The sequence below is a fragment of the Carettochelys insculpta genome, chromosome 11, assembly GCF_033958435.1.
Source record: "Carettochelys insculpta isolate YL-2023 chromosome 11, ASM3395843v1, whole genome shotgun sequence".
Lineage (NCBI taxonomy): Eukaryota > Metazoa > Chordata > Testudines > Carettochelyidae > Carettochelys > Carettochelys insculpta.
Window position 1 is genome coordinate 13,934,177 of NC_134147.1, and position 26,181 is coordinate 13,960,357.

General features: G+C 47.5%; 1 protein-coding gene across 1 annotated transcript in view; it reads right to left on the reverse strand.

Moving 5' to 3' along the window:
* The window catches only part of NUP210 (nucleoporin 210), a 170,168-nt gene that overhangs the window by 31,727 nt on the left and 112,260 nt on the right, over positions 1–26,181 (reverse strand). The window contains exons 27-30 of the mRNA XM_075005043.1: positions 24,396–24,527; positions 24,022–24,180; positions 5,593–5,684; positions 2,486–2,660 (exon numbers count right to left, since the gene is read on the reverse strand). Coding sequence (XP_074861144.1) covers positions 2,486–2,660; positions 5,593–5,684; positions 24,022–24,180; positions 24,396–24,527 — 558 coding nt within the window. The remainder of the gene's footprint in view (positions 1–2,485; positions 2,661–5,592; positions 5,685–24,021; positions 24,181–24,395; positions 24,528–26,181) is intronic.

The following is a 26,181-nucleotide window of genomic DNA, read 5'->3' on the forward strand; positions in this document are numbered from 1 at the left end:
CCCAAGGTTCTAAGTGTGGCTCTCGAGTCCTTACTGGAATGGACGCCTGAGTCGGTGGAGTCTGCAAACAGCTTTTGTGTGTCAAAGGGAAGATCCACGATCTTCGCCTGCAGGTCTCTGGGGACACCAGACGTCTGGAGCCAGGATTCTCTACGCATGACCACTGCTGTAGCTGCTGAACATGCCGCCGTGTCCGCCACGTCCAGGGCTATCTGTACTCCCATCTGTGATGCTGCGTAGCCCTCTTGAACAATCACCTTTAACACTGGCTTCTTGTCTTCCAGGAGTGAATCCATGAGGGGAGTAAGCCTGGAGTAATTATCAAAGTTGTGGTTTGCTAGATGTGCCGCGTAATTTGCCATTCTCAATAGCAGGGTAGAGGAGGAATATACCTTCCTACCAAACAGTTCTAGCTTCTTAGCATCTTTATCCGATCCCCTCGATTTGTACTGAGAGGCCTTCTACCTCTGCTGGGACGATTCGACCACCAAAGAATTCGGTTGTGGGTAACTAAAAAGGAACTCCATGCTCTTTGCTGGGACGAAATAGTTCTTATCCGCTCTCTTGTTCGTAGGCGGGATAGAGGCCGGAGTCTGCCATATGGTAGTGGCTGACTCCATAATGGGTTCGTCCAGTGGAATAGCAATTTTGGATGAAGCTGGGGGTCTCAAATTTTTCAGGAGTTTGTGATGTTTCTCCTGCACCTCTGCCATTTGAATATCTTGTGTGAAAGCCACTAGTTTGAATAGTTCTTGAAATTGTTTAAGGTCATCCTGGGGGGAGACATCCCCGGGGACCATGGCCCCATCTGGGGAGGATGAGGAGGAACCACTGGGGTAAACCTCCCTCAAACTCTCAGGCTCTTGTGGTCGATGATACACTTGCTCCCTGGAGGACTGTGAAGGAAAGCCCCGGGGTTCTAAAACTAACTCCCCTTGAGACAACTGTGTTTCCGTCCCAGATCGAGAGTGTACACAGGGGTATTGAGCAGTGGGGGGAGGACCTGCCCATGGATGTAGGCCTGCGGTGTCTGTTCAGCATGATGAGGACGACCATAGCAGCATGGGCAAGGGCCTGGGGATGGAGACCTGGACCACGCACTGAGAGTGTACCCCCAATGTCTGGGACAGCGAGAACGGAGAGGGAGGTTCTGGATAAGCCAGTGGAGTCACAGGCCTTCGGTGTGGCATGTGTATCACGGGGGGGAGGGCTTGGTGCTAAAGGCAGTGCAGTCCTGTCCAGAGATGGGCTGCGGTGCCGGGTTTTTGCTTTAGCCTTGCCCCTCCCCTGAGGGGCCGGCACCGCCCCCTTCCATGCCCGGGGATCTCGGCCCCGCTGTCGGCGCCACGCTCGGCACACTCAGCTGCGGTGCCACGCGGGTAGTTTCCTCCGGCGCCTGCAGGCTCCGTGCCTGGTGTCCCTGCGCCGTTGGTGCCGCAGGGGCCGGTGCCGCCTGCGGCAGTGCTGCCAATTCCGGCGCTTGCCTCGCTGGTGCTCTCAGCGCCCTGTGTGCCGGCTGTTGTGTAACCGGAGGCTCAGTCTCTGCCACGTGCGCTGCCGTGCCGCCGCTTCCCTGAGCTCGCGGCTGGGGGCTCTGCGCGCCGCTTGTCCTGCTCGCTGAACTCGCTGGCAAGGATCGAGACGGGGAGAGTTTCCTCCTTTTCTGCACCGAGGGGGTCAGAGAAGCTGCCTTCCTCTTATGCAACCCAGAGGGCCCTTCTGGGTGAGGCTTCTCTGGCAACTCCGGCTGGAGAGCCTTATCAAACAAGAGCATTTTAAGCCTCATCTCTCTGACTTTCCTGGCCCTGGCTGTGAGCTTAGCACAGCGAGAATACTTCTGGGTAACATGTGATTCCCCCAAGTAGCGGATGCATTCACTATGCCCATCGGAGGCCGGCATAGCTTCGCAGCATGACTCACACTTTTTAAAACCTGAGGAGGCCATCGCGGTGAGTCCTTTACTGTTAATAGGGTATTTAGCACGTAATCAGTGCCTTTTCGCCCCAAATAGCGATCACCGGCCTGCGGGGCAGCGGGTGGCCTAAGTGGCCTTCTCGTCCGCTCCTCTCTCTTTTTTTTTTTTTTTTTTGCTGATATTCTCTTTGTCCTTGTTTTCTTTTCCTTTTCCCTTTTTTTTTTTTTTTTAATGACAAAAACAACAAATTACACGAAAAACAGCTATCTTATCTGACTCTGGCCTTAGCCTGAGTGGATTCCGTCTGCAGCCGATGGCGGCTGAGAAGGAACTGGCGGGGACCAGATTGCGCACATGGCCAGGGGCAGCGGGGAGCGGCGCGCGCCGGCGCATGTGCGATCCAGGAGAAACTGCTGGAAGAATTCCGATCTGCGGCACCGGGCGAGCCCGACACCTATTGTGGAGCACCCCTGGGGACCACTCGAAGAAGAAGGTATGTTTTTAACAGACAAAACTGTGTTAGCCTTATTAGTATATTGACCCTAGTGAAGATAAAGAGAAAAATAATACCTTAACAGCAACTACAATGGTCTGGTTGATTCCAAGTGGCTCTTGGGAAATTACTTCAATTGTTGATGATCCTATCAAGGACCCCGAATTCAGAAGGCCTCTCTCATCAACCTGCACAACAGGAACTTTACTGGGACCATCCAGGACACGGTAACTCAGGGAAGCGACACTGTCCCTTGACAAAGCAAAAACAAAGTTTTTTTTAAAAAAAAATCTACATTCATGAGATTTATTTATACCAAGTGTATGCTATTGTTATCTAATTTGTGTGTGTGCGCACTATGTTTTTGCTATAAAGCCACAAAGAGTTCTGATCTAATCTAAGAATCAAGTGTTCAGACCCTCATTCAAGCCTTCCTAGAGAAAGTCTTCTCTGTGCTTGGGCATATATTAAAATCCACTTGCTGTCCACTACCTTGCAGTGTCATCACTCACTGATGTGAACTTGATTCAGAATACTAATGTATAAGGGTACAGCATGCAGCTCTCATGGACATTTTCTATCAACAGTCTTCAGCCGCAGATTAGTCTGCCAGGGTCAACGCTGATACTGAGGATAAAGACAGAGACGTGACTAAGTAGTTCTCAGGATTTTCCTGGAAATTGTTTGTTTGTGTACCAGGTTCATTTTTGAACTGATGCTCTCCATGGTATGAGCACGTAATAAGCAAAGGGGGCAAACATGCAAACTCTAATTAGCAGGCACACTGACACACTGGATATTTTCAAGAACCACTTACATGTTTTCCACAATACTTATAAACATCCTGCTCTTTTTTTTCTCCTGCTCCCCCCCATGTACTTTTCCATTCAGCTGCAAATAAACATTTTCCTTTTGTGGAACCTACAATCAAACTCTACCCTGAGGGTCCTTGGTGGCTGGTCAAACAGCAAAAGTGCCCTCAGGCTTCATTATACCATGGGGCTAAACTGTTTCTGGTGGCCTTGTGCCAGGTTTAGAAACATCCCGCAGCTTTCTCTCCTGACAAGATTATTGTGTATTATGGTGGCGTAACCTGGTTTCCACTGAGCCCCTCCTGCTCCTCTCCACCCCCCACTGTCCCATTCAGCCCAGGAGCACCAGGCAGCCTACCAGAACCCATCCAGACTCCCGGCCAAGCCCTGGACTGGCAGGTGGCATGTGCCCCCTCCCACCCTGTAGCCCTGGAGCACTCAGTGGCATGGCTCAGAACTGGGCAACTGCAGCTACACCAAGTCCCAGATGCCCCCTTCCCAGAAAGCGAGCATCCTGTCTAGGCTGTTCCCAATTAGTAGCAAGAGGTGGCCTGTGGATGTAGTTTGGGTAGGGCCACATGGGCTGTGTGGCCTTCCCCGGGCTATTAGACGTACCACTCGTGCTCTGACAGGGGGGAGGGCTCATTGTGACAGGCATATCTCAGGACAGCGAAACTGATTTGACCACTGTAGAAGATGTGTAGTAAAAAGGCACATGCACATTATCTCCAGTGGCTGGGCCCTTGGCTGCTCAGAGTAAACTGCAAAAACGATTCAGCAGAGAGGCCAGGGAGCCACAAGGATTACTTTAATTTACTGACCATGCTAAGTGTGATGGGCCATTTAGGGAACAAGACACACGGCTCTTGTCCCTGATAACTTATAGGGAAAGGGCAGATTCTGATACTCTTACTCGGTTTATAAAATGAGCAGGCCAATAGTGCCATGTGTTGAGTAATTCGCTATTCAGCATGAGAAAGGAGAGGAGCGTTAGAAACAATATGCTAAGAGATAGAAATAACACCACAGCTGGTAGTAAGAATAAGGGAGAGAAAACAGAGAGGGAGAACAAAGATTACAACTAATTTCATAGGACTGCTCAGGCATGAATGCATCTTGTTAACTCTGCTAGTCTTCTGGGAGTGGGTGACGATTCTTTATTGCAGGGTGTTTACTGCACCAGGATTGGAATTTGATTTAGTAATATATTCACTGGTAAGACATGTGAATGAATTCTGTGCATTATACCTCAGGCTGCCACTAGATGCTGCAGCCAGTGAAGACATGTCAAACTTGGAAGTTTTCCTCCCTTGTAGAAAGCAGTGGTACAAACACCACCTGCCCTGATCTCCTAGTTAATTCCCCTGGAATACAGCTGCCCTCACTAACACTGTGCTTGAAATGTTCACCCACTAAGACAGAAATAAGTTTAAAGAACACAGCTTTGAAAAGTGATGATACAGAATGGGCAGCTCCTTATTCCGCAGATCTGCTTGCGGTAGGATAAATGTTTCTGCTTTTTTCCATCTCTAGAGGTCTGTATGTCGAGTGTTAGCATTTGGGCATGAAAGCAGCTTTCCTTTCTGACTCACAAGCCATCATCAGAGCTATCACCTAAGTTTCAAATGCAGGGCAAAACCTTGTTCTGCGGCTCCCCCCACCCCCCCCTTACAGCTCTGTATGCTAATACCAGAGTTATCAGTGATCATAAATGAGTCAAGCAAAAAATAATGGCATCTTTTCTTAGTTGTAAATGGTAGTAATTGGAGTTGGAAAGCATTAGGAAATAATATATCTGCCATTTTTACACAGCTACATCTCTAAATATGCTCATTATTAGTGACTGTGACAGAAAATCATAAGACACAAAAACCTATATTTATCATTTTAAGAAAAAACAAAAGTATGTAGATTTTATTATGGTGGCTTGAAAGTTTTTTTACATAAAAATGTAATACGCCCACAACAATCAGTGTATTTAGGCTGTGATCATTATGTAAAACACATTCTGGTTGCTAAATTTAGCCCCTGATTCCCAGTCAGAAGAACACCTAGGAGCTGGTTTCACCCAAACCTCTAGCTGAAGTCAGCTACAAATTCCCAGAACCCCTTAAAGCCAAGATCTGTATGTCTGTCTAGCTTCAGTTTTCTAATCAAGGAAAGACTAGCACAACATTTGACAAAAGAAATGTTGACATGAAGGTCTATTAAGCAGACCTAAAGAAGACAAATCCTTCAATGTAAGAATATACAGGGGAACTTGTTTAAACAAGTGAAAGATCAAAAAAAAGTTTCTTTAAATATCTAGAATTTACATTACAGCTTCAATAAACTGCTGGCACACAGTCCTGCTGTGAAAAATTATCACTTACCTATTTGTCTGAAGTTTAATAAATGAGTTAGGTGACATTAAGATCTGATCTGCATCCACTTGTGGAGTAATCAGAAGAAGTTTATCATATACCTGGAAAATAAAAGCTAGCCTTATTTATTTCTATGAGCATTTGATTCTATTTATTTACAATATTTATTCTTCCTCTTCAAAAACAAAAGAAACAAAAAGAAAAACAACATAAGGACATCAGAACAACTGTTTTGAACTTTTCAGTGCTAATGCCTTAGCTATATTGTTGTGCACCAGTTTAGGTATGTTGTGCAAGTTGTGCGCCAGTTTAGGTATGTTGTGAACAAACTGAGAGACAGTCCAGATGACAGCAACAATTATTAAACGTTTAGAAAATGTGACCTATCAAGAATGGTTCAAAGCAGACTGCACACGTGTGGTCTCCAGAAAAGAAGGGGCATCCCTATAACAATCCTCTAGTGTGTTACGAGGACTGTTACAAAGAGGGCGGTGATCAATTATTCTCTGAGTCCATTAAAGTTGGGACAAGAAGCAACAGGTTTATTCTGCAATAACAGACATTTAGGGTAGATAATTAGAAAGTTTTTTCCTACTTATAGGAGTAGTTGATTTCTGGAATAGGCTTCCATGAAAGGTTGTTTAATTCTCATCACTGGAGGTTTCAAAGAACAGGCAGGACAAACACCTATCAGGGATGGTCTAGCTTTATTTGGTCCAACCCTCAGCATGGGAGGTTGGACTCACTCCAGGCACATTCCTGACCTACATTTCTATGGGTTCTATCACTCTATGTATGGCGTACTGAAAAGATGTATAGTCAAAGAAAAAAGAATTAACATTGCAAACAGAACAAACTGCAACAAAAATCACCTATTTAATCTGTTTAATACGTAAGTGCTCTGTTTCTGTTTGAAGCAGGATATTTTTATTTACGTAGGTGTTGAGAAATAGTATGCCTTCTCAATGTATAGTGGATGGACTAGCTCTCTGCACAGAGCCCTGCATGCAAACTGCAGCTGTATCTAGGCTAGCAAGTCCTTCAGGAAAATCAGAGCCTCTTCCGAAAGAGCATGTGGAGCGTCTACACAAGAAATGTACTCTTTTGGTAAGAGATCGAAAAAATGTGACTCTTCTTCCGGAAGCGGTGTTCCACTCCCAGATCAGGAAAAACGTCTTTTTCCAAAAGCTTCTTTCAGCAAAAAAAGTGTGTGTAGACACTCCAGGGGCCCTTCTCTCAAAAGAGTGGTCCTCATGGTGTCGGATTTTTCAATCCCTTGGCCCATTCTTTCGAAAGAGCAGATTGCTGTTTCGATCCGCTTTTGTGTGTGTAGACATGATCTTCTGGAAGATAGTCTTGCAGAAGATTACTGTAGTGTAGACGTGGCCTGCATGTTTATCTCTGCATTGTTGTCAGCTTTGTGTTTTTCGATTGTACTCATTAGTAGGAATTTGCAATCATGCGTGAAAATCTTTTGAAAACAATAAATAAAATACTTTTCTTATATAATGTAATGGGAAAATCAAATATTATATATGGAAATTCTCACTTATGCTACACAGTTTTTTTTGTCCCTGTTATTTCTGTAAAAAGTGCACTTTTACAAACATGGAAGCCCTTTTGCATCAATTGTTTCTCACTACAAGGATATGATGTCATGGTATAGAGCAGTGTTTTTTAAACTATGTTCCTTGGAAACCTGATGTCCCATGAACAATACATAGGTGTATTGCCAGTGTTTGGAAAAATACACTGATGGTACGTATTTTCTGTTATTAAAACTAGATTTGATGGAGAACACCCGGGGCATGTTTGAGAGCCCAAATGAAAGAACCTGGTATTGGTAGTGGCAGATCCTCACCATGACACACAGGAAGTGCCTGTGCGCTGGATGGATGGTCATATGGAAAGAAGCGTCTTGTAGGTTGAGAGCTGAGAGCCACTCTTCTTTGTCCAGTGTCAGACTAATGATCGTGAACTTCACCATCTTGAAGTGTTGATAGAGGTTGTATTTGTTGAGCCTTTGGAGGCTGAAGATGGGCCTCCACCCCACCCCATTTCTTTTCTGAGTTAGGAAGTAGGTGGAGTAGAACACCCTGCCTTGAAACGCTGCTGGGACCATCTCAACGGCTCCAGACACAGGAGCTGCTGTACATCTTGGTCAAGCAGATTCTTATGAGAAGGGACCCTGAAGAGAGACCAGGCAGGGAGGGCAGGTGACAGGGTACAGGTAAATGGGATAGAATTCCACAAGGGCCACTAGTTCTAGGACCCATTTTTCTGCAGTAATGGCAACCCAGTAATGGAAAAAGGGGGCAGAACTGGTGGTGGAGCTGATGGCAACCAGGCTGTTAAATGGCCTGATTAAATTAAAGATCTCTTGGGCTCCCGAGCAAAGCCTCAAAACCGCTACTTAGGTTGCTGAGGATGGGACGCCTTGGACAGTTGGTGCTATTGCCGATGAAGCTTGTGAAGCTGGGGCCTGTGCTGCTGTTGGGACTGATAACACTTCCACTGCTGCTGGAACAGCCCCTGTGGTCTCTGATAGGGAGAGTTTCGGGCTCATTTGAATAGGGGGATGTATATCCTCATTGTGCGAAGCAATCATACAAGAATCCTGCATGGAATGCAGGACCTCATCTTTTTTGTCGGTGAACAAATGATGTTTCTTGAACAGTAGGTCCTCCTCCTGCTGAAGTTCTCTGGCACCCCCGACGACTGGAGGCACAAGGTGCAACCTCATGACCACTGCAGAGCCTATGACCTTTGCCACCGTGTCTACAACATCCACAGTGTACTGAGTGCTATATGGGCGACAGTGTGCCCCTCCTGAGTTACATTTAGGAAAGCTGGGCACTGCTGTCCTGGCAGGGATGGGACAAGCTATTGAAGCTTTGAGTAATTTGAATGGTTATAGTCAGCCAGCATGGCCACGCAGTTGGCTACCTGAAGGAGCAATGTTCCTGATGACTAAACTTTGCACCCCATAATGTCCCATTTTTTACTGGATTTGTCCTGAGGGTTAGAGCAAAATGATTTGGACTAGCTGGGACATCATCAACCACAAGTGAATTAAGCTGCAGATGAATGAACAAAAAGTTTGTGTCCTTGGAGGCGATGAAGTACTTCTTGCTTGCCCTTTTGTTCGTGGGATACCCCCTGAGCAGCCATCCATGTGGCTGTAACCAAACGCTTCCCCGCATCCCCTCTCGACATGTGGCTGCCAGGCACTGTGTTCCTTGCTCATTGGGGTGGACTGCTCCAGGACTGTCTGAAAAATTTTCCCCCTGCCCCCAGGACACCCCCAGGACACCTGATGGCTTCCCCTGCTTCACAGCTCACCCCTTCTCCCAAAAAGTGGACAACTGCTTATAGCTTGCCATGTCCACAAAGAAATGTGCTGCAAAAGTGATGGCAAATGATGTATTGTGACATGCATGCTTGGAATTCCCTCCTTAATAAGCCTCTAGCGGCCTTCAAAATAGAAACATTCCTCGATAGTAGACACAGAGTCACATTCATTCCATATATGAACTGTATCTTAATTTTGACTTTCACTTTCCAGCTATCAGGCTCAGCGTGGGAGACAGGTCCAGAAAGAGAAAAAAGTGCAAGCAACATCTCATCCTGCAGAAGATGGAGAGGAATGAAGCAGAACACAGTAAGCTGACAAAGGGCATCATAGTACAGCTCACTGGTGTCAGAGTCAAGTTGAGTTTCAGTAGAGAATGCTTGATTTCCAGTAACAGCAAGTGGCAAAGCAGAGTGAGGCTGTGGCAAAGCTCATAATGGCAGTTACGGAGCAAATGGAGCCCCTGCGCTCTCTGGTGCAGCTGCAGAAGCACTCCAAACACAGCACTGCAGGAGCCGATACCTACTGGCCAGCATTCCCTGAAGAGAGGCTGCCTACCCACCATTGTTGTGGTCCCCAAACGTGGGGAGGGAGGGCAAGGATAGCCTGACAGTCTAGTTCCAAGGGCCACTGTAAAAGGTTATTCAAGCACCCTTCAGAAGGCTTTGTTTTCCCTGCCACTGAAACCTTTCCTCCCCTGAAAATAAAATCATTCCTTTGAGCTCAGTGAGATTTTGTGGCATGCAGGAGTGGTAGGGAACACAAATCATTGCGGGGGTTGGGAGGAAGGCTGAAGGCACAGCTGCCCACTGATATGTCCAGGTCCACAGTGGATGCATGGCTGAGGGAACCAGGCAGGTTGGGGGAGGGCTGAAGGCACAGCTGCCCGCCACACGCATTCTACTTACTGCAACTTAATTGCCTCCCACTAAGTAAAAACTTTCATTCATTAAGACATGGTATAACTTATTGGCGTTATGACAGAGAAATACATTGGTAGCATGTGTGCCAAAGATCATTCATAAAACTATGTTTTAAAGTGGCTCTTACTGCTGCTGCCTCAGTGTGGTTACTGGGGGTTGGTTGTGTAGGTGGCTGCGAGTAAGCCCTGCCTATGCCCTCCGCTTCGGAATTCCAGATTCACAGGAAAGTCTTCCATCTGGATTCACGAATATTGTGTAAAGTAGGGCACACTGTAATCATGGTGAAGACATTAGTTTCAGAAAGTTCCAAATGGGTCAATAAGCATCTGAACCTCGCTTTTAAATGGCCAAAGGAGCATTCAACCACCATTCTGCACCTGCTGGGTCTCTGATGGAAGTTTTCCTTTCTGGGGTCCCGGACTTCTGTCAAGGGCTTCAGAAGGCAAGGAAGCAGAAGTAAGCAGGGTTGCCCAATATTACAATAGGCATCTCCACGGCACCAGCTGGGATTTTCTGGCCTGGGACAAAAGTTCCATCCAGGAGCTTTCTGTAAGCCCAGAATTTTGATAATGTGCCCTTCGTGAACCCTTCCTGACCATCCAATGTTGATGTCGATGAAACAATCTTTGTGACCTACCAAACCCTGCAAAACCATGGAGAAGTACTCCTTTTGGTTTCTATACTCAGAGGCCAAGTGGCTCAGGGCCATGATGCGGATGTGTGTGACATCTATTGACCCACCACTGCTAGGAAAACTCTGGGGCACCAAAACCATCTGCTATTGCCCGTACATCTCCCAGGGTCATAGTCTTCCTGAGGTGACGCCGACAGATTGTATGGGTCACCTGCATCACCACAGACCCCACTGTAGATCTGCCCATGTCATATTGATTTGCCACTGACCAGTAACTGTGGGGCACTGCAAAGCTTCCACACAGCGATTGCCATTCACTTCTGAACTATTAAACCCCACCTCATTCTTGGGTTATTGCACTTTAGGGTGGGGGCCAGCACATCAAAAAATTTCATAAAAGTAGGTTTATGCATGCGAAAGTTCTGCACCCACTGCGGGTTGTCCCAGGACTCCAAAACAATGTGGTCCCACCAGGGTGTGCAGATCTTGAGTCCAAAACTGCTGCTCTACTGTCACCAGTGCATCCAGGGCAGCTAGCAGCTGGGAGTTCTTGGACCACAGCTGTGAGATTTACTCTTCAAAACCATCATCATCATGATACTGAACTAACTGAAGGCAAAATTGTGCAACATCCCAGCCGTGGCTACACTAGCCCCCTCCTTTTCGAAAGGAGGATGCTAATGAACTACTTTGGCAGATGCTAATGAGGCACTGCCATGAATATGCAGTGCCTCATTAGCATAATTGTGGCCGTGTGCTTTTCGAAAGTTCCTCTTTCTAAACACATGCCACCGGTGTAGACAGGGGCCTTTCGAAAGGACCCCCTAGATTTTGAAAGCCACTTCTTCCCATTTGGTTTTGGGAAGAAGGGGCTTTCAAAATCCAGGGGGTCCTTTTGAAAGGCCCCTGTCTACACCGGCGGCATGCGTTTCAAAAGCAACACTTTCGAAACCTGTGCTGCCACTGTTATGCTAATGAAGTGCTGCATATTCATAGCAGCACCTCATTAGCATCTGACGAAGTGGTTCATTAGCATCCCCCTTTTGAAAGAGCGGAGCTAGTGTAGCCATGGCCCCCGTGTGGTTGCCAAAATGATGTGTGCCGAGTTGAACCATTTGGGGAGCCATGCTTGCACTGGGAGAGAAAATGCCACTGAAAATGGCATGATTTCCAGTTAGTTTTCATGCAGTTACAGGATGCTCTGAATTTTGGGATGGTGCTTTGCATTCTGGGATTTAAACATGAAACATTCATAAGCAACTGGGACTAAGGCATTGTGGGATAGACACCAATAATACACTGCTCACACTGTCGAACTTGCACAGGGTAATGGGGATGCAGAAACTCGACATGGAAATACAATGGGTTGAATTTCAAGAAGCTCTGTGGACATTTAAAACTGAACTCATAAGAACGAGGTTAAAAAAAATCAAATTTATTAAAAATTGAATTTATCTTGTCGTGTAGACGCAGCCAGAGAGAGAAACTCCATATGCTGCTAAAGATGGTAGAGAAAGAACTGAGGGGTCTGTGCTATGCATGTGCCAGACAGAACAAGGAGGCACTACTGCACATGCATAGTGTGAGAAACCACAAGTTCAGAAGAATCTCCAAGCACTGGCTCAAGGGCACACCGACACCCAGAGTGGATCACCAATAAGGACACTACTCAAAGAAGAGTTACAGAATTCCGTAGTAGGTAGAAAAGTGGGAGTTGGTGGTGGTAAGATTGGTACTCTGGAGGCTGCTGGCAAGGGAGATCTGTTGAACCCTTGCCCGATAATTCAAAACAATTGTCTCAAGGTAGATTGTTGGGAAGATAAAGATCGTTCCTGCTGCGGCTGCCTTCTAGATTGTCTTTGCCTCTTCCTTTGGTCAGAGGAGCATGACTGCTGACAGGGAGACAGGTGGAAGTGCTGGGTATAGTAATATCCTTTTTTCTTTTTGGTTTGAGATACACACACACACCCAGGCTATGTCTACACTTACTAAAAACTTTGAAATGGCCATGCTAACGGCCACATCAAAGAATACTAATGAGGTGCTGATATGCACATTCAGCGCCTCATTAGCACGCCGCCGGCCACGGCACTTCGAAAGTGCCACAGTTTGCTCACCCACGGCTCATCTACACGGTGGTCCTTTTCGAAAGGACCCTGCCAACATTGAAATCCCCTTATAGCTGACAAGAATAAGGGGATTTTGATGTTGGCAGGGTCCTTTCGTAAAGGACCCCCACGTAGACGAGCTGCGGGTGAGTGAACTGCGGCACTTTTGAAGTGCCGTGGCCGGCGGCATGCTAATGAGGCATTGAATGTGCATTTCAGCGCCTCATTAGTATTCTTTGATTTGTCCATTAGCATAGCTATTTCAAAGTTTTTAGAAAGTGTAGACATGTCCCCAATGTTTTAAGTGTATTATATCACCTTTCACAGCATGTAGGGACACATCCGTGGAGCAGGTAATTGTGGCCTTCAAAGGAAAGTTCTCCAATTCTGGTTTGCAATGCTTTAGGAAAACTGGACAAGTGGAGCTAGGACTCCTGTCTCATTATCACTGCAGAGGAGAGGGAATGGGCTGCAGTGTCAGCAGAATCCAGAGATGCTTGAAGGGCTGTTCTGGCTATTAAAGAACCTTCTGACAAGTTGGCCATGGAGTGAGATATGTAGTCTGCTGGCAGCTGTTCAATAAACACATTCATTTTCTGGAATAAATTGTTTGTGTATTTTGTTAACAGGGCTGAGTAGTCAGCAATTCTAAACTGAAGAGATGCAGAAGAATGGGATTTTTGGTCTACGAGGTCTAATCTCTTTAGCTGTGTCTACACTTGAGGGGGCATGTTAATGAGGCAGTTCCGAAGATGCTAATGAGGCACTGACATGACTATGCATCACCTCATTAGCATAATGGCAGCTGCGTGCGATTTGAAAGTGCCACTTTTGGAACGCATGCCACCCATGTAGATGGGGGCCTTTCAAAAGGATCCCTGGCTTTGAAAGCCCCTTGTTCCTATTTGGTTTTAGGAAGAAGGGGCTTTTGAAGTCAGGCATCTTTTTGAAAGGCCCCCATCTACGTTGGCAGCATATATTCCGAAAGTGGAACTTTCGAATAACGTGCAGCCACCATTACACTCATGAGGCACTGCATAGTTATGTCAGTGCCTCATGAACATGCCCCCTCCAAAAGGAGGGGGCAAGTGTAGACATGGCCTTCAGGTGTGTCTACGCAACTAAGTTATCTCTGAATGAGAGCTGCTATTCCTAAATAATTTTGGAAGCATCTGAACAATGCAACAGCTATTACAAAATAATTCCAAAATTTCAAATTTCAAAATAATTTCAAAGGGTGTCTTATTTCGAAAATGGTAAACCTCACTGTATGAGGAATGACACCTATTTTGAAATAGGGGCTGTGTAGACAGGAAGTAGAGCCTATTTCAAAATAAACCATAGTGCATCCAATGTCTCTGTTTCGAAACAGGCTCTATTGTGTGTAAATGTGCTATTTCTAAATAGCTCAGCTCTATGTCAAAATGCATTTTGAGTAGCTGCACTATTTCAGAGTTTCACTGCAATTTACGTTGGTCAAACTGGACAGTCTCTACATAAAAGAATAAAAGGACACAAATCTGACATCAGGAATGGTAGCATACAAAAACTGGTAGGAGGACGCTTCGATCTCCCTGGACACTCAGTAACAGCTTTTAAAGTAGCAGTCCTACAACAAAAAAATTTCAAAAATAAACTCCAAAGAGAGAGTTCAGAGCTACAATTCATTTATAAATTTGACTCCATCAACCAAGGACAGAACAGAGACTGGCCATGGTTGGCCAATTACAAAAGCAGTTTCTCCACTCTTGATGTTCACAACTCCATATTAACTACCGATAACGAGCCACATTCTCCCTGACTGAACTGATTTGATTTCTCCTCTCTTGATGTTCACAACTTCCCACAAACTGTTGATAATGGGCCACATCCTCTGTGACTGAACAGACCTTGTCAATTCTGGCCCTACCCTTGATTGAGACTTCCTCTTTATACCCTCCTCTGAAACCCCCCAACTCATGCATCTGACAAAGCGGTCTTTGCCCACAAAAGCTGATGCTCCAACTTATCTGTTAGTCTGTAAGGTGCCACAGGACTTCTTGTTGTTTTTGAAGATACAGACTAACTCAGCTAGCTACCTCTCTGATATATTTCAGAATAAGCTATTCTAGAAAATCTTTTTTCAGAATAGCTTATTGTGAAGTAACGCTGCTGCACAGACATAGACTTCCGGTCTTTGTCATATGAGGTGTAGCAGAATTGAGTCTGTTTACCCCGTTATGAATGGCGTCTATCAGAAGGGAGTTAGGACAGTGATGCGTTAACAGAAACTACTCCCTTCGCCAGGACATAGTATTTCCTATCTGCCCGCTTAGCTTTTGGTGGGATGGTTGTTGGGGTTTGCCATAGCTCCTTAGCAGAGTCTATTCTGGAATGGTTAACTAGAAGAGCCACTTCAGCGCTTGGGGAACGATGAAGGATATCAGTCAGTCTATGCACTGGTTCAGGCACTTCAGAGAGGGACATCTCCAAGGACTCAGCTACTTGCCTGAACAGGTCCCCAAAAGATCTGAAGATCAGCACTGGTGCATGGCACACATCAGGGTTGTGTTGGTGCTGAAGAGTGGTGTGCTGGGCACTGATGTGACTGCAAGGTCAGCTTGGGTGGATAGAGCTGCCAGCGCAGAGACAATCAGTACCAGTGGTACAGCAGGGGTTGGTACCAAGGCACCTGGGGTGAGCAGAATGGATGGTTGTACCATTGCTGGTGCTGATGATATCTGTAAGTCGGAACCGGTGTGAACTATGCTGAGATGGCTTATCAGGAGTCAGTATTGACTTTTTTGGTGCCAGAGCCACTTGTTTCTTTGGTTGTGCTGCAGGAATCAGGGCCAGCTTTTGCTTTGCCTCATCCCCTCAGGCCATCTGAGTATCAGGCAGGCCTGGTGCCTCGAGGTCCACAGAAGACTTTCCTGTTGGTACTGAGGCAGATTTATGTGCTGGAGAATGCTTCTTCTTGGGCTGTTCTCCATGTGGCGAGGCAGAGAGTCTGTGCTTCACGGCTAACTTCTATTTAGCTGGTTCTTGTGTAACCGCCCAGGGGCAGACTCTAACCTTGGTCCTCTGGAGCTTAGTGGAGAGCCTCTGCAGTTTGAGCTAACAGACAGCTGGCATGCAGCTACAGCTGGAGAGGAAACTCATTCTTTCCTTGTATAACATGGGACAGCAAACCACACATAGGTGTGTGGGTTACACTTGGTCAGAGGCTGCTGTGGGCAAAGGTTGCCTTGGTGGGGAGCTCACATCAGGGCCCGAAGCCAGTCTGAGGGATTTCTCCATTAGGATAAGTTTTAGTTGGAGACCCCTTGCCTTTAAGGGCCTCGCTGACAATTTTTTACAGTGAATGCACTTCTGGGGTAAGCCTTAGCATTGGTCATCACCGTCAGAAACTGGGATTGAGAGAAAGCATGAGGAACACTTTTTGAAGCCTGGGGGACCAGACATAATGGCAGAAATAGTGCCAATGGATGCTGAATCCAACAGTAAGAGAAAAAAAATTAAACTGTCTAACGAAGACCTAAGTGAAACTTTTTTTTAGGGGAAAAAGAGAAAAAAGTACTTTAGAGAAAAACTAACTGGGAGGTAAACTGGGAGCTGCAAGGGTTCTGACCTAAACCAATGGCAGTAGAAAGGAACTGAGGATGGTAGGTGGTGTGCAACAGCTGCGTGATCTGTGTGTCGGGCAAGCACTGCCGCTGGGGTACCACTGCTAAAAATCTTCTGACTAGAAGTGCAAGGTGCTGAAACAACTTATGTAGAGCACCCTCAGGGACACCCCTCAAAGGAGAAATACAAAGAATTCAGCTGAGAAACTACAACTGACTCATAAAGCTGCCAACTCTTATTATCAAAATCATCCATGCAATCTTAAGTCTGACAACAGTCAAGATCTCAAATGAACCTTTTTTAAAAAAGGCAACCTCTGAGTTTTTTCATTTATTATGGTGACATATTAACCACTAAATCCATAGCCAAACAGCACTAGCCCACCATTCATGCTATATGCCATGATGTAAGAATCAGAAGCATTCTAACCAGGAAGGTTGTGTTAAATCTTGCACCACCTTGTCCTTTATGATGGAATAAGGTCAGAATCCTGCATGTGCTTACTTATGCATGTAAATAACTTTAATCGCATGGCTTTAATGGGTCTAGATGAAAGAGAAGTTACTCACCGTAGTAACGGTGGTTCTTCGAGATGTGTCCCCGTGGGTGCTCCACAATAGGAGTCGGGCTCGCCCGGCGCCGCAGATCGGAAATCTTCCAGCAATTTCTCCTGGATCGCGCATGCGCCGGCGCACGCTGCTCCCCTGCGCGCCCCCGGCCGTGTGCGTGATCCAGTCCCCACCAGTTCCTTGACCAACCGCCTCGAATGCTCCTGAAAAACACTAGACAGAGATCTGAAGTGGGGAGGATGGGCGGGTGGTGGAGCACCCACGGGGACACATCTCGAAGAACCACCGTTACTACGGTGAGTAACTTCTCTTTCTTCATCGAGTGTCCCCGTGGGTGCTCCACAATAGGTGACTACCCAGCAGTAACCCAAGAAAGGAGGTGGGTAATTGGTTTATGTGCAGCTTGCCCCCGAAAGGACTGCTGTCGACAGACGGGTATCCTCGTGGAATACCCGATGTAGGGCATAATGTTTGGCAAAGGTATCGTAGGATGACCAGGTCGCCGCTCTACAGATGTCTTTCAAGGCGATGCCCTTGAAGAAGGCTGCTGACGCTGCCACCGCCCTGGTGGAGTGAGCCCTAGGCGGGGCCAGCAAAGGAGTCTTTCGAAGCTCGTAGTACATTTTTATACAGGACACAATGTGCTTTGAAATTCTCTGTGAAGAGAGGCCTTCCCCTTTTGACCTGGGAGCGAGAGACACTAGAAGCCTGCCCGTCTTCCGGAAGGATTAAGTTCTGTCTACATAGAAGGGCAACGCCCTCCTCACGTCCAGGAGGTGCAGGCATGCCTCTTTGCTGGAGCTGTGAGGCTTCGGGTAAAATGAGGATAAAACTATTGGTTCGTTAAGATGGAATTCTGAAGAAACTTTTGGAACAAAGGCTGGGTGCAGCCGTAAGGTTACCGCCTCCTTTGAGAATACTGTGCAGGGCGGCGTTGCCATAACTGCTGCGAGCTCACTGACCCTGCGAGCTGACGTAATTGCAAGGAGGAAGGTTGTTTTTGTCATAAGGAGACATAGGGGAAGCGTGGCTAATGGTTCAAAAGGTGGACCCGTTAGTGTGCTGAGCACCAAGTCCAAGTTCCACGATGCTGGAAGCGGTTTCCGAGGGGGGTACATGTTTACCAACCCCTTCAGGAACCTGGTAACTATAGGATGGGCGAATACCGTGGGCCCTTCCTCTGTATGCTGAAAGGCTGATATAGCGGAGAGGTGGACTTTTAGCGAGGATAAGGAAAGCCCGCCCCTCTTGAGGTCCAATAAGTATTCTAGTATTATCGGTATAGGAATGTCAAGGGGAGCTAACTGCTTGGCGGAACACCAGGCTGTGAATCGAGTCCATTTCTGCTTGTAAGTCTTCTTCGTGGAGGTCCTTCGGCTACTTTCCAGGACTTGTTGTACTCCCTCCGTACATGTGCTTTCTAAGGAGCTGAGCCATGGATTAACCATGCTTGTAGGCGCAGGCCCTGAGGGTGCAGGTGCACTATGGACCCCTGAACCTGTGTGAGTAGGTCCGGAGCCACCGGTAGAGGGAGCGGTGGACGGTCCAACATGCGCAGAAGCAAGGGAAACCATTGCTGCCGATCCCACGCTGGGACTACTAGTATCATGCGAGCTCTCTCCCTTCTGGCTTTCTGCAAGACCTTGTGGATAAGCGCTGTGGGGGGGGAACGCGTAAAGTAGGGGGCCCTTCCATGAAATCATGAATGCGTCCCCCAGGGACCCCCGTCCCACTCCTGCCCTGGAGCAGCACTGGGGACACTTCTTTTTGTGCTGGGTGGCAAACAGATCGATCTGGGGAAACCCCCATCTATGAAAGATCGGTCGTAGCAGATCGGAGCGGATCTGCCATTCGTGCGTGAGTGCGAAGCGCCTGCTCAGCTGATCTGCTTTCACGTTGTGAGCGCCCGGCAAGAACGAGGCTTTCAACGTTATGTTGTTGGCGATGCACCAGTTCCACAGTCGGACTGCTTCCGCACATAGGGCATGGGATCGGGCTCCTCCTTGTCGATTTATGTAAAACATAGTGGAGGTATTGTCTGTATTGATCCCGACTACTCTGCCATATATGTGGTCTCGAAAATGTTTGCAGGCTTTGAAAACTGCTCTGAGCTCCAGTATGTTTATGTGCAGTGTCTGTTCCGCAGGGGACCATAGCCCCTGCATCACCTTGTCGCCGATGTGCGCTCCCCATCCTACTTGGGAGGCGTCGGTAGTAAGAAAAATAGAATTTTGTGGTTGGTGAAAAGGCACCCCTGCTAGCAAGTTCTTGGGGTTTATCCACCGCGCCAGGGATCTGCGCACCTCTGTCGTGGGTGACACCACCCTGCGGACAGTGTAGGATGCCGGTTTGTAGACGCTCGCCAGCCAATGCTGCAGGCTTCGCATGTGCAATCTGGCATTTTGTACCACAAACGTCGCTGCCGCCATGTGGCCCAGCAGCTGTAAGCACATTAAGACTGGCACCATGGGGCTGTATGTGATGACTTGCACCAGTGAAATGATGGCGTGGAAGCGGGCGCCGGGTAGGTACACCCTTGCTGTGATAGAGTTTATGCGTGCCCCTATGAACTCTATGTCTTGTGTGGGGTCGGTCTTTGACTTCGCGAGGTTGATGACTAGGCCCAGCGAAGAAAACGTGTCCGCTGTGATGTGGATCATGCGTAGGACCTCTGCCTTCGAGGCCCCTTTCAGTAGGCAGTCGTCCAGGTATGGGAATATAAACACCCCCCGTCTGTGCAAGTAGGCTGACACCACTGCCAGGGTTTTGGTAAAGACTCTGGGGGCCGAGGAGAGGCCGAACGGTAGAATCCTGTACTGGAAGTGTTCCTTGCCAACCATGAAGCGGAGGAAGCGCCTGTGTGCTGGGTGGATCGTTTTATGAATGTCAGCATCTTGTAAGTCGAGGGCTGCAAACCAATCTCCACCGTCCAGTGCCGTGAGTATGGAGGCGACTGTAATCATCCAAAAACGTTGCTTGCGTAAGTAGCGGTTGAGGCCCCGAAGATCTAAGATGGGCCTCCAGCCTCCTGTTTTCTTCTCTGTGAGGAAGTAGAGTGAATAAAAACCTTTCCCCTGGAATTGTTCCAGCACTCTTTCCACCGCCCCTATGAACATAAGGTGGTCCACCTCCTGCTTGAGCCTCGCCTCGTGGGTAGCGTCCCGGAGGTGAGGCCTAGAAGGAGGCTTCATCGGTGGGAGCGACTGGAAGGGGATTGCGTAACCCGTGGCTATGATCTCCAGCACCCATTTGTCTGCGGTGATCTTTTGCCATTGGGAGTGAAACGGTCTGAGGCGATGATGGAACATGAGATGAGAGTGGCACTGCGCGATGGCAGTGATAGTGCAGCCCTCGACATGCCCGTCAAACTTGTTGCCTTTTGGCCTGTCCCAAGGGTGTACGGCTTTGTTGAGAACGTCGTCTGGGAGTTCTGTACTGTTGCTGTTGTTGATGTCGCCCTTGGTCGTAGCCCCGTTGATACTGCGCATGCTGTGGTTGGTACGGGTAGCGTCTTTGCTGAGTGTAATATTTTTTTTTCCTATATGGAGGAGTATAAATACCCAGGGTTCTAAGTGTAGCTCTCGAGACCTTACTAGAGTGGAGGACCGAGTCGGTTGAATCTGCAAACAACTTTTGCGTGTCAAAGGGAAGATCCACGATCTTCGCCTGTAGGTCCCTCGGGATACCCGATGTCTGGAGCCAAGATTCTCTATGCATGACCACTGCTGTAGCCGTTGAGTGTGCCGCCGTATCTGCCACATCCAGGGTGATCTGGACTCCCATTCTCGAAGCTGCGTAGCCCTCTTGCACAATTGCCTTTAACACCGGCTACTTATCTTCCGGAAGTGAATCCATGAGAGAAGTAAGCCTGGAGTAATTATTAAAATTATGGTTCGCTAGGTGTGCCGCATAATTTGCCATTCTCAGTAGCAGGGTGGAAGAGGAATATACCTTCCTGCCAAACAGCTCTAGCTTTTTGGCATCTTTGTCCGATCCCCCCGATTTGTACTGAGAAGTCTTTGACCTCTGCTGGGACGATTCGACCACCAAAGAATTTGGTTGTGGGTGACTGAAGAGGAACTCCATGCCCTTTGCCGGGACGAAGTACTTCTTATCCGCTCTCTTGTTCATAGGCGGAGCGGAGGCCAGAGTCTGCCATATGGTAGTGGCTGACTCCATAATGGCTTCGTCCAGCGGGATAGCACTTTTGGATGAAGCCGGGGGTCTCATATTTTTCAGGAGTTTGTGATGTTTCTCCTGCACTTCTGCCGTTTGAATGCCTTGCGTGAAAGCCACCCTTTTAAACAGCTCCTGGAACTGTTTGAGGTCATCCGGGAGAGCAACATCCCCGGGGGCCATGGCCTCATCTGGGGAGGATGAGGAGGAACCACTAGGATAAACCTCCCTCGAACTCTCAGGTTCCTGCAGCCGATGATACACCTGCTCGCTGGAGGATTGCGAAGGAAAGTCTCGGGGTTCTAAAATATCTCCCCTTGAGATAACTGTGTTTCCATCCCTGATAGAGAGTGTCCACGGGGGTATTGGACGGCCGGGGGGTACCTGCCCCTGGGCGTAGGCCTGGGGTGTCTGTGTCCAGCATGATAAGAACGACCATGGCAGCATGGGCACGGGTCCAGGGATGGAGACCTGGACCACTCTCGGGGTGTGTACCCCCAATGTCTAGGAGAGCGAGACCTCCATGATGACACGGATAGTGGTGAAACTGGTTTGTGGTAGTACTCCAGGGGATCCAATCCCAGAAAGGGTGAAGGTGGCCCAAGCCATGGTGACGCTGATTGGAGGAACGGAGAAAGAGGTTCTGGATAGGCGGTGGAGACCCAGGCCTTCTGAGAGGCGTGTGTAGCACAGGGGGAGGGCTTGTTGTCAGTAGCAGCCCAGCCTTGTCTGGAGAAGGGCTGCGGTGCCGGGTTTTTGTTCTTGCCTTTCCCCTCCCCTGCGGGGCTGGCACCGCCCCCTCCCGCGCCGGTGATCTCGGCCCCGCTTCGGCGCCGCGCTCGGACCGCTCAGCTGTGGTGCCGCGTGGGTAACGTCCTCCGGTGCCTGCAGGCTCCATGCCTGTTGGCCCTGCACCGTTGGTGCCGTGGGGGTTGGTGCCGCCTGCGGCGGTGCTGCTGGTTCCGGCGCTCGCCTGGCCGACGCTCTGGGCGCCGTGCGTGCCGGCTGTTTTGTAACCGGAGGCTCAGCCTCTGCCACGTGCGCTGCCGCTTGCCTGAGTATGTGGCTGGGGGCTGTGTGCTCCGCCCGTCCCGCTCGCTGAAACCGCCAGCAAGGATCAAGCTGGGGAGAGTTTCCTCCGTTTCTGCACCGAGGGGGTCAAAGAAGCTGCCTTCCTCTTGTGGAACCCAGAGGGCCCTTCTGGTTGAGGCCTCTCCGGCAAGTCCGGCTGGAGGGCCTTGTCAAACAAGAGCATTTTAAGACGCATTTCTCTGTCTTTCCTGCCCCTGGCTGTGAGCTTAGCACAGTGGGAACACTTCTGGGTAATGTGTGATTCCCCCAGGCATCGGATACATTCACTGTGCCCATCGGAGGCCGGCATAGCTTCACGGCAAGACTCACACTTTTTAAAGCCTGAAGAGGCCATCACGGTGAGTCTTTTACTGTTAATAGGGTACTTAGCACTTAATCCGTGCCTGTTTACCCGAATCGCGGACACTGGCCTGCAGGGCAGCGGGAGGCCTACTGGCCTTACGTCCACTCTTCTTCTCCGCTCCTCTCTCTCTTTTTATGATATATATATATATATATTTTTGATATTCTCTTTGTCCTTTTTTTTTTTTTTTAACCGGAAAAAAACAACAATTTACACGTAGAAACACTATCTAATCTGACTCTGGCCGTAGCCTGAGCGGATTCCGTCTGCAGCCGATGGTGGTTGAGAAGGAACTGGTGGGGACTGGATTGCGCACGTGGCCGGGGGCGCGCAGGGGAGTGGCGCGCCCCGGTGCATGCACGATCCAGGAGAAACTGCTGGAAGATTTCCGATCTGCGGCGCCGGGCAAGCCCGACACCTATTGTGGAGCACCCACAGGGACACTCGATGAAGAGGGTAAAGTTACTCACATGCACATATGCAAATACAGGGTTGAAATGTTTCCCTGCTATAAAAAAACTAAAAGAAAAAAATATATTCACAAATTGTTCATATCTGTAAATTACTTGTAACAACATACTGTGCACATTTGAAGTAGAGTCACTTAGGCACAAAGGTGAAAATGCAAAGGCAGCAATTTTTGAGAAACTTTTAAAATATGATTTTTAATAATAGGCAGCAGTGGTGTTTATATTTTAGAATGTGGGAAGATTTAGTCTCTCTCATTAAAGCCAGGCACAGCTGGCTTCTCAACATAACAGCTTGTGAAGAGGGGGCTAAATGCTGGGTGTCTCATTTCTTGACAAATACGCATTTCTCTTCACAATAAATCTAGACATTTAACTAAAATTCTATACTTGTCTAATATTTTTTCACTGGATTCGCTATCCTCTATTTTTCAACTCACAGCAACTCTGACTTTAGTCACTGTTTCAAAAGACAACAATGAAGGTCACTTTGCTTCATAGACACGTGAGATTTTAATACGTTGTTTTTAATACGTGCTCCTCATATCATTCCCTCTTGTGACAAAATCCAGAGGGTGGAGATGTTCTCCCCACACTGGCTTACTGAAAGATGGATTTCTTACCCAAACTCCACTTCTGTGAACCTCAAGGTAGTGAAGGTGAAATTCCCTCTCTGAGTGGCTCTAGTGGGCATGATACGCATCTCGGTTACTATCAAGTAAATCTTTCTATATCTGTATTACTGAGAGCAGACCACACTGGTAAAATGGCACTGAAGGCTTGAGTGACATAGCCCGCATCACCACCACACAAAATTAATCTTAATGTGGCCAATGACATGTAGTCTGAAAGAACCACCTACCATAGCATCTTAAAGGTTACTTTTTCTTAATACCACAGCCAATCAAAAGGCACTTTCAGTACCGTCCCATTTTAAAAGAAAATACAACAAAATTATATTCAGACACTAACAGGGTCTGAATGCCAAACACTTAACCCCAAATTAATCTCTTCACTTAGCAGTGGGAGATGCCACCTATGGCATCTATATCTAGTGGGGTCTAAGGCTGGATATGTACTTTTACCGCTGTATTTAATTCAGACCTGTAACACTGATTAATACGTAGATTCTTGTTTAAAAAGAGACAATTCAGCCAGATGACTTTACCTGAATTTGGATTTCATCTGAGAGCTCCCCTGCCAGGCTGTGTAACTGTTCTGCAGTAGGATCAGTGGCTTTCACAACAACTTTCAGCCCTGTTCTTCCCTTCACTCTGCCATAAACATCCATAGCAAAGTTGTATTTTGCTGGCAGCTGAAGGAAGGCCTGAAATGGGAAATATTCATTAATTGTGTCCAAGGAGATAATGTGAATTGGCAAGAAAGGAATGCCATCTTTGACACTAACACAGGTATCCCTCCTGGGTCAAATGGATGCAGTAGATCTTCTCAATTCCCATTCTGGGGAAGTTTGGCCTCTTTAAAAAAAACAAAACAAAACACTCCCCCCAACTCCATTTCCAGGTTCACAGTAGAATTTACCTCGTTGTGTCTTGTCTTGACGTCCAGGATATCTCTCTTGGTGACAGACCAATGAAACGTTAACCCTGGCAATGCATTGCCAAATGAGAAAGGGGTCTGATTACTGGTGATGCCCATCACGTAAACTGGCATCTGAAAGCAGACGAGCAGAGTTTTGCTTGAAAAAGGTGTGACTTCAGGAGAGAAATTTGTTACACGATTAAGGAAGGAAGACAGGAAACAACTCAAAATAAAATTTACAAACCAAACTGAGAGATTTATTATTCAAGAAATAATGCTTTTTTAAAATATAGGTTACCAAGTGAACCTTTGAAGTGATATCATGCATAGGACTCTCACAATGCCAATAACCCTTGCATTAAAAAGTTTTAAACCACTCCCTTTTGTAAGAACCTCTTCCTCAACCAAATACTTCATACCTCAGGATACTACAACTACAACCACCACAGCTCAACTAAAAATATTGTTAACCTGTCCAGCTACCAACTCAGCCCAGCAGAAGAATCTCTTTTATCCAGGGGTCTTCCTTTCTGTTCCACTTCCTCCACAAACTTAATATAATTCTGTGGTGACCCCGAAGCCTTCTTTCGCTGCCTCCATCTAAAGGAATTCTTCCACCACACCTACGAACAGCAGTCTGACTCTCTCGACCCGCCCCCCCGCCTCCACAGCCCACCCACACCAAAAGAAGAACTCTGTGTGGACTCCCCCAGATAGTTATAGTGCAAGTCTGGATTTCTGTGTACAATGCTTCCACAACCGTGCTCAGACTGACATTATATACAAACAATACCAAACGAGAGACAGTCTCAACTATGCTGAACGCTATGCTGTCCAGAGCCTCAAAAATAACCCAGACATTATAATCAAACCATCTGACAAAGAGGCTGCTGTTGTCATCATGAATAAATCAGACTATGAACAGGATGCAGCCCCACAACTCTCCAACACCAAATTTTACAGACCTCTCTCCTCTGATCCCACTTTGGAATTCCAAAGGAAATTACAACTACTACTTCAGGAACTCCCTGCTGCTACTCAGGACCTTATTCACTCAGACACACCATCTCAGCCCCAACCTGGATTATGCTATTTACTTCCCAAAATCCACAAACCTCGAAACCACAGATACCCTATCATTTCTGGTATAAGCACCCCTACCACCGGACTATCCAGTTATGTGGACTCCCTCCTAAAACCCTATGCCACCAACACTCCCAGCTATCTCCAAGTTACCACTGACTTCCTGAGGAAATTACAAAACATCAGAAAAGTTCCTGACAACACCATCCTTGCCGCCATGGATGTAGAGGCTCTGTACATTAATATTCCACATGAAGATGGACTACAGGCGATCAGGAATACTGTCTCTGATGTCACCACAGCCATTCTGGTGTCTGACCTCTGTAACTTTGTTCTCACCCACAATTATTTCCAATTTGGGGACAATTTATACCTCCAGATTAGTGGAACTGATATGGGCACCCGCATGGCCCCACAATATGCTAATATATTTATGGCTGACCTGGAACAACGATTCCTCAGCTCCTCACCCCCTATTAACCCTCCTTTACTTACGATACATTGATGACATCTTTATGATGTGGTAGAGACTCTAGAAGAATTCCCCAGAGACTTTAACAATCTGGACCCCACCATCAACCTATGTCTCAACTACTCCACATGAGAGAGAGATTTCCTGGACACTACAGTACAAATCAAGGATGGCCTGATCAGTACCGTACTCTACCAGAAACCCACTGACCACTATACTTACCTACATGTT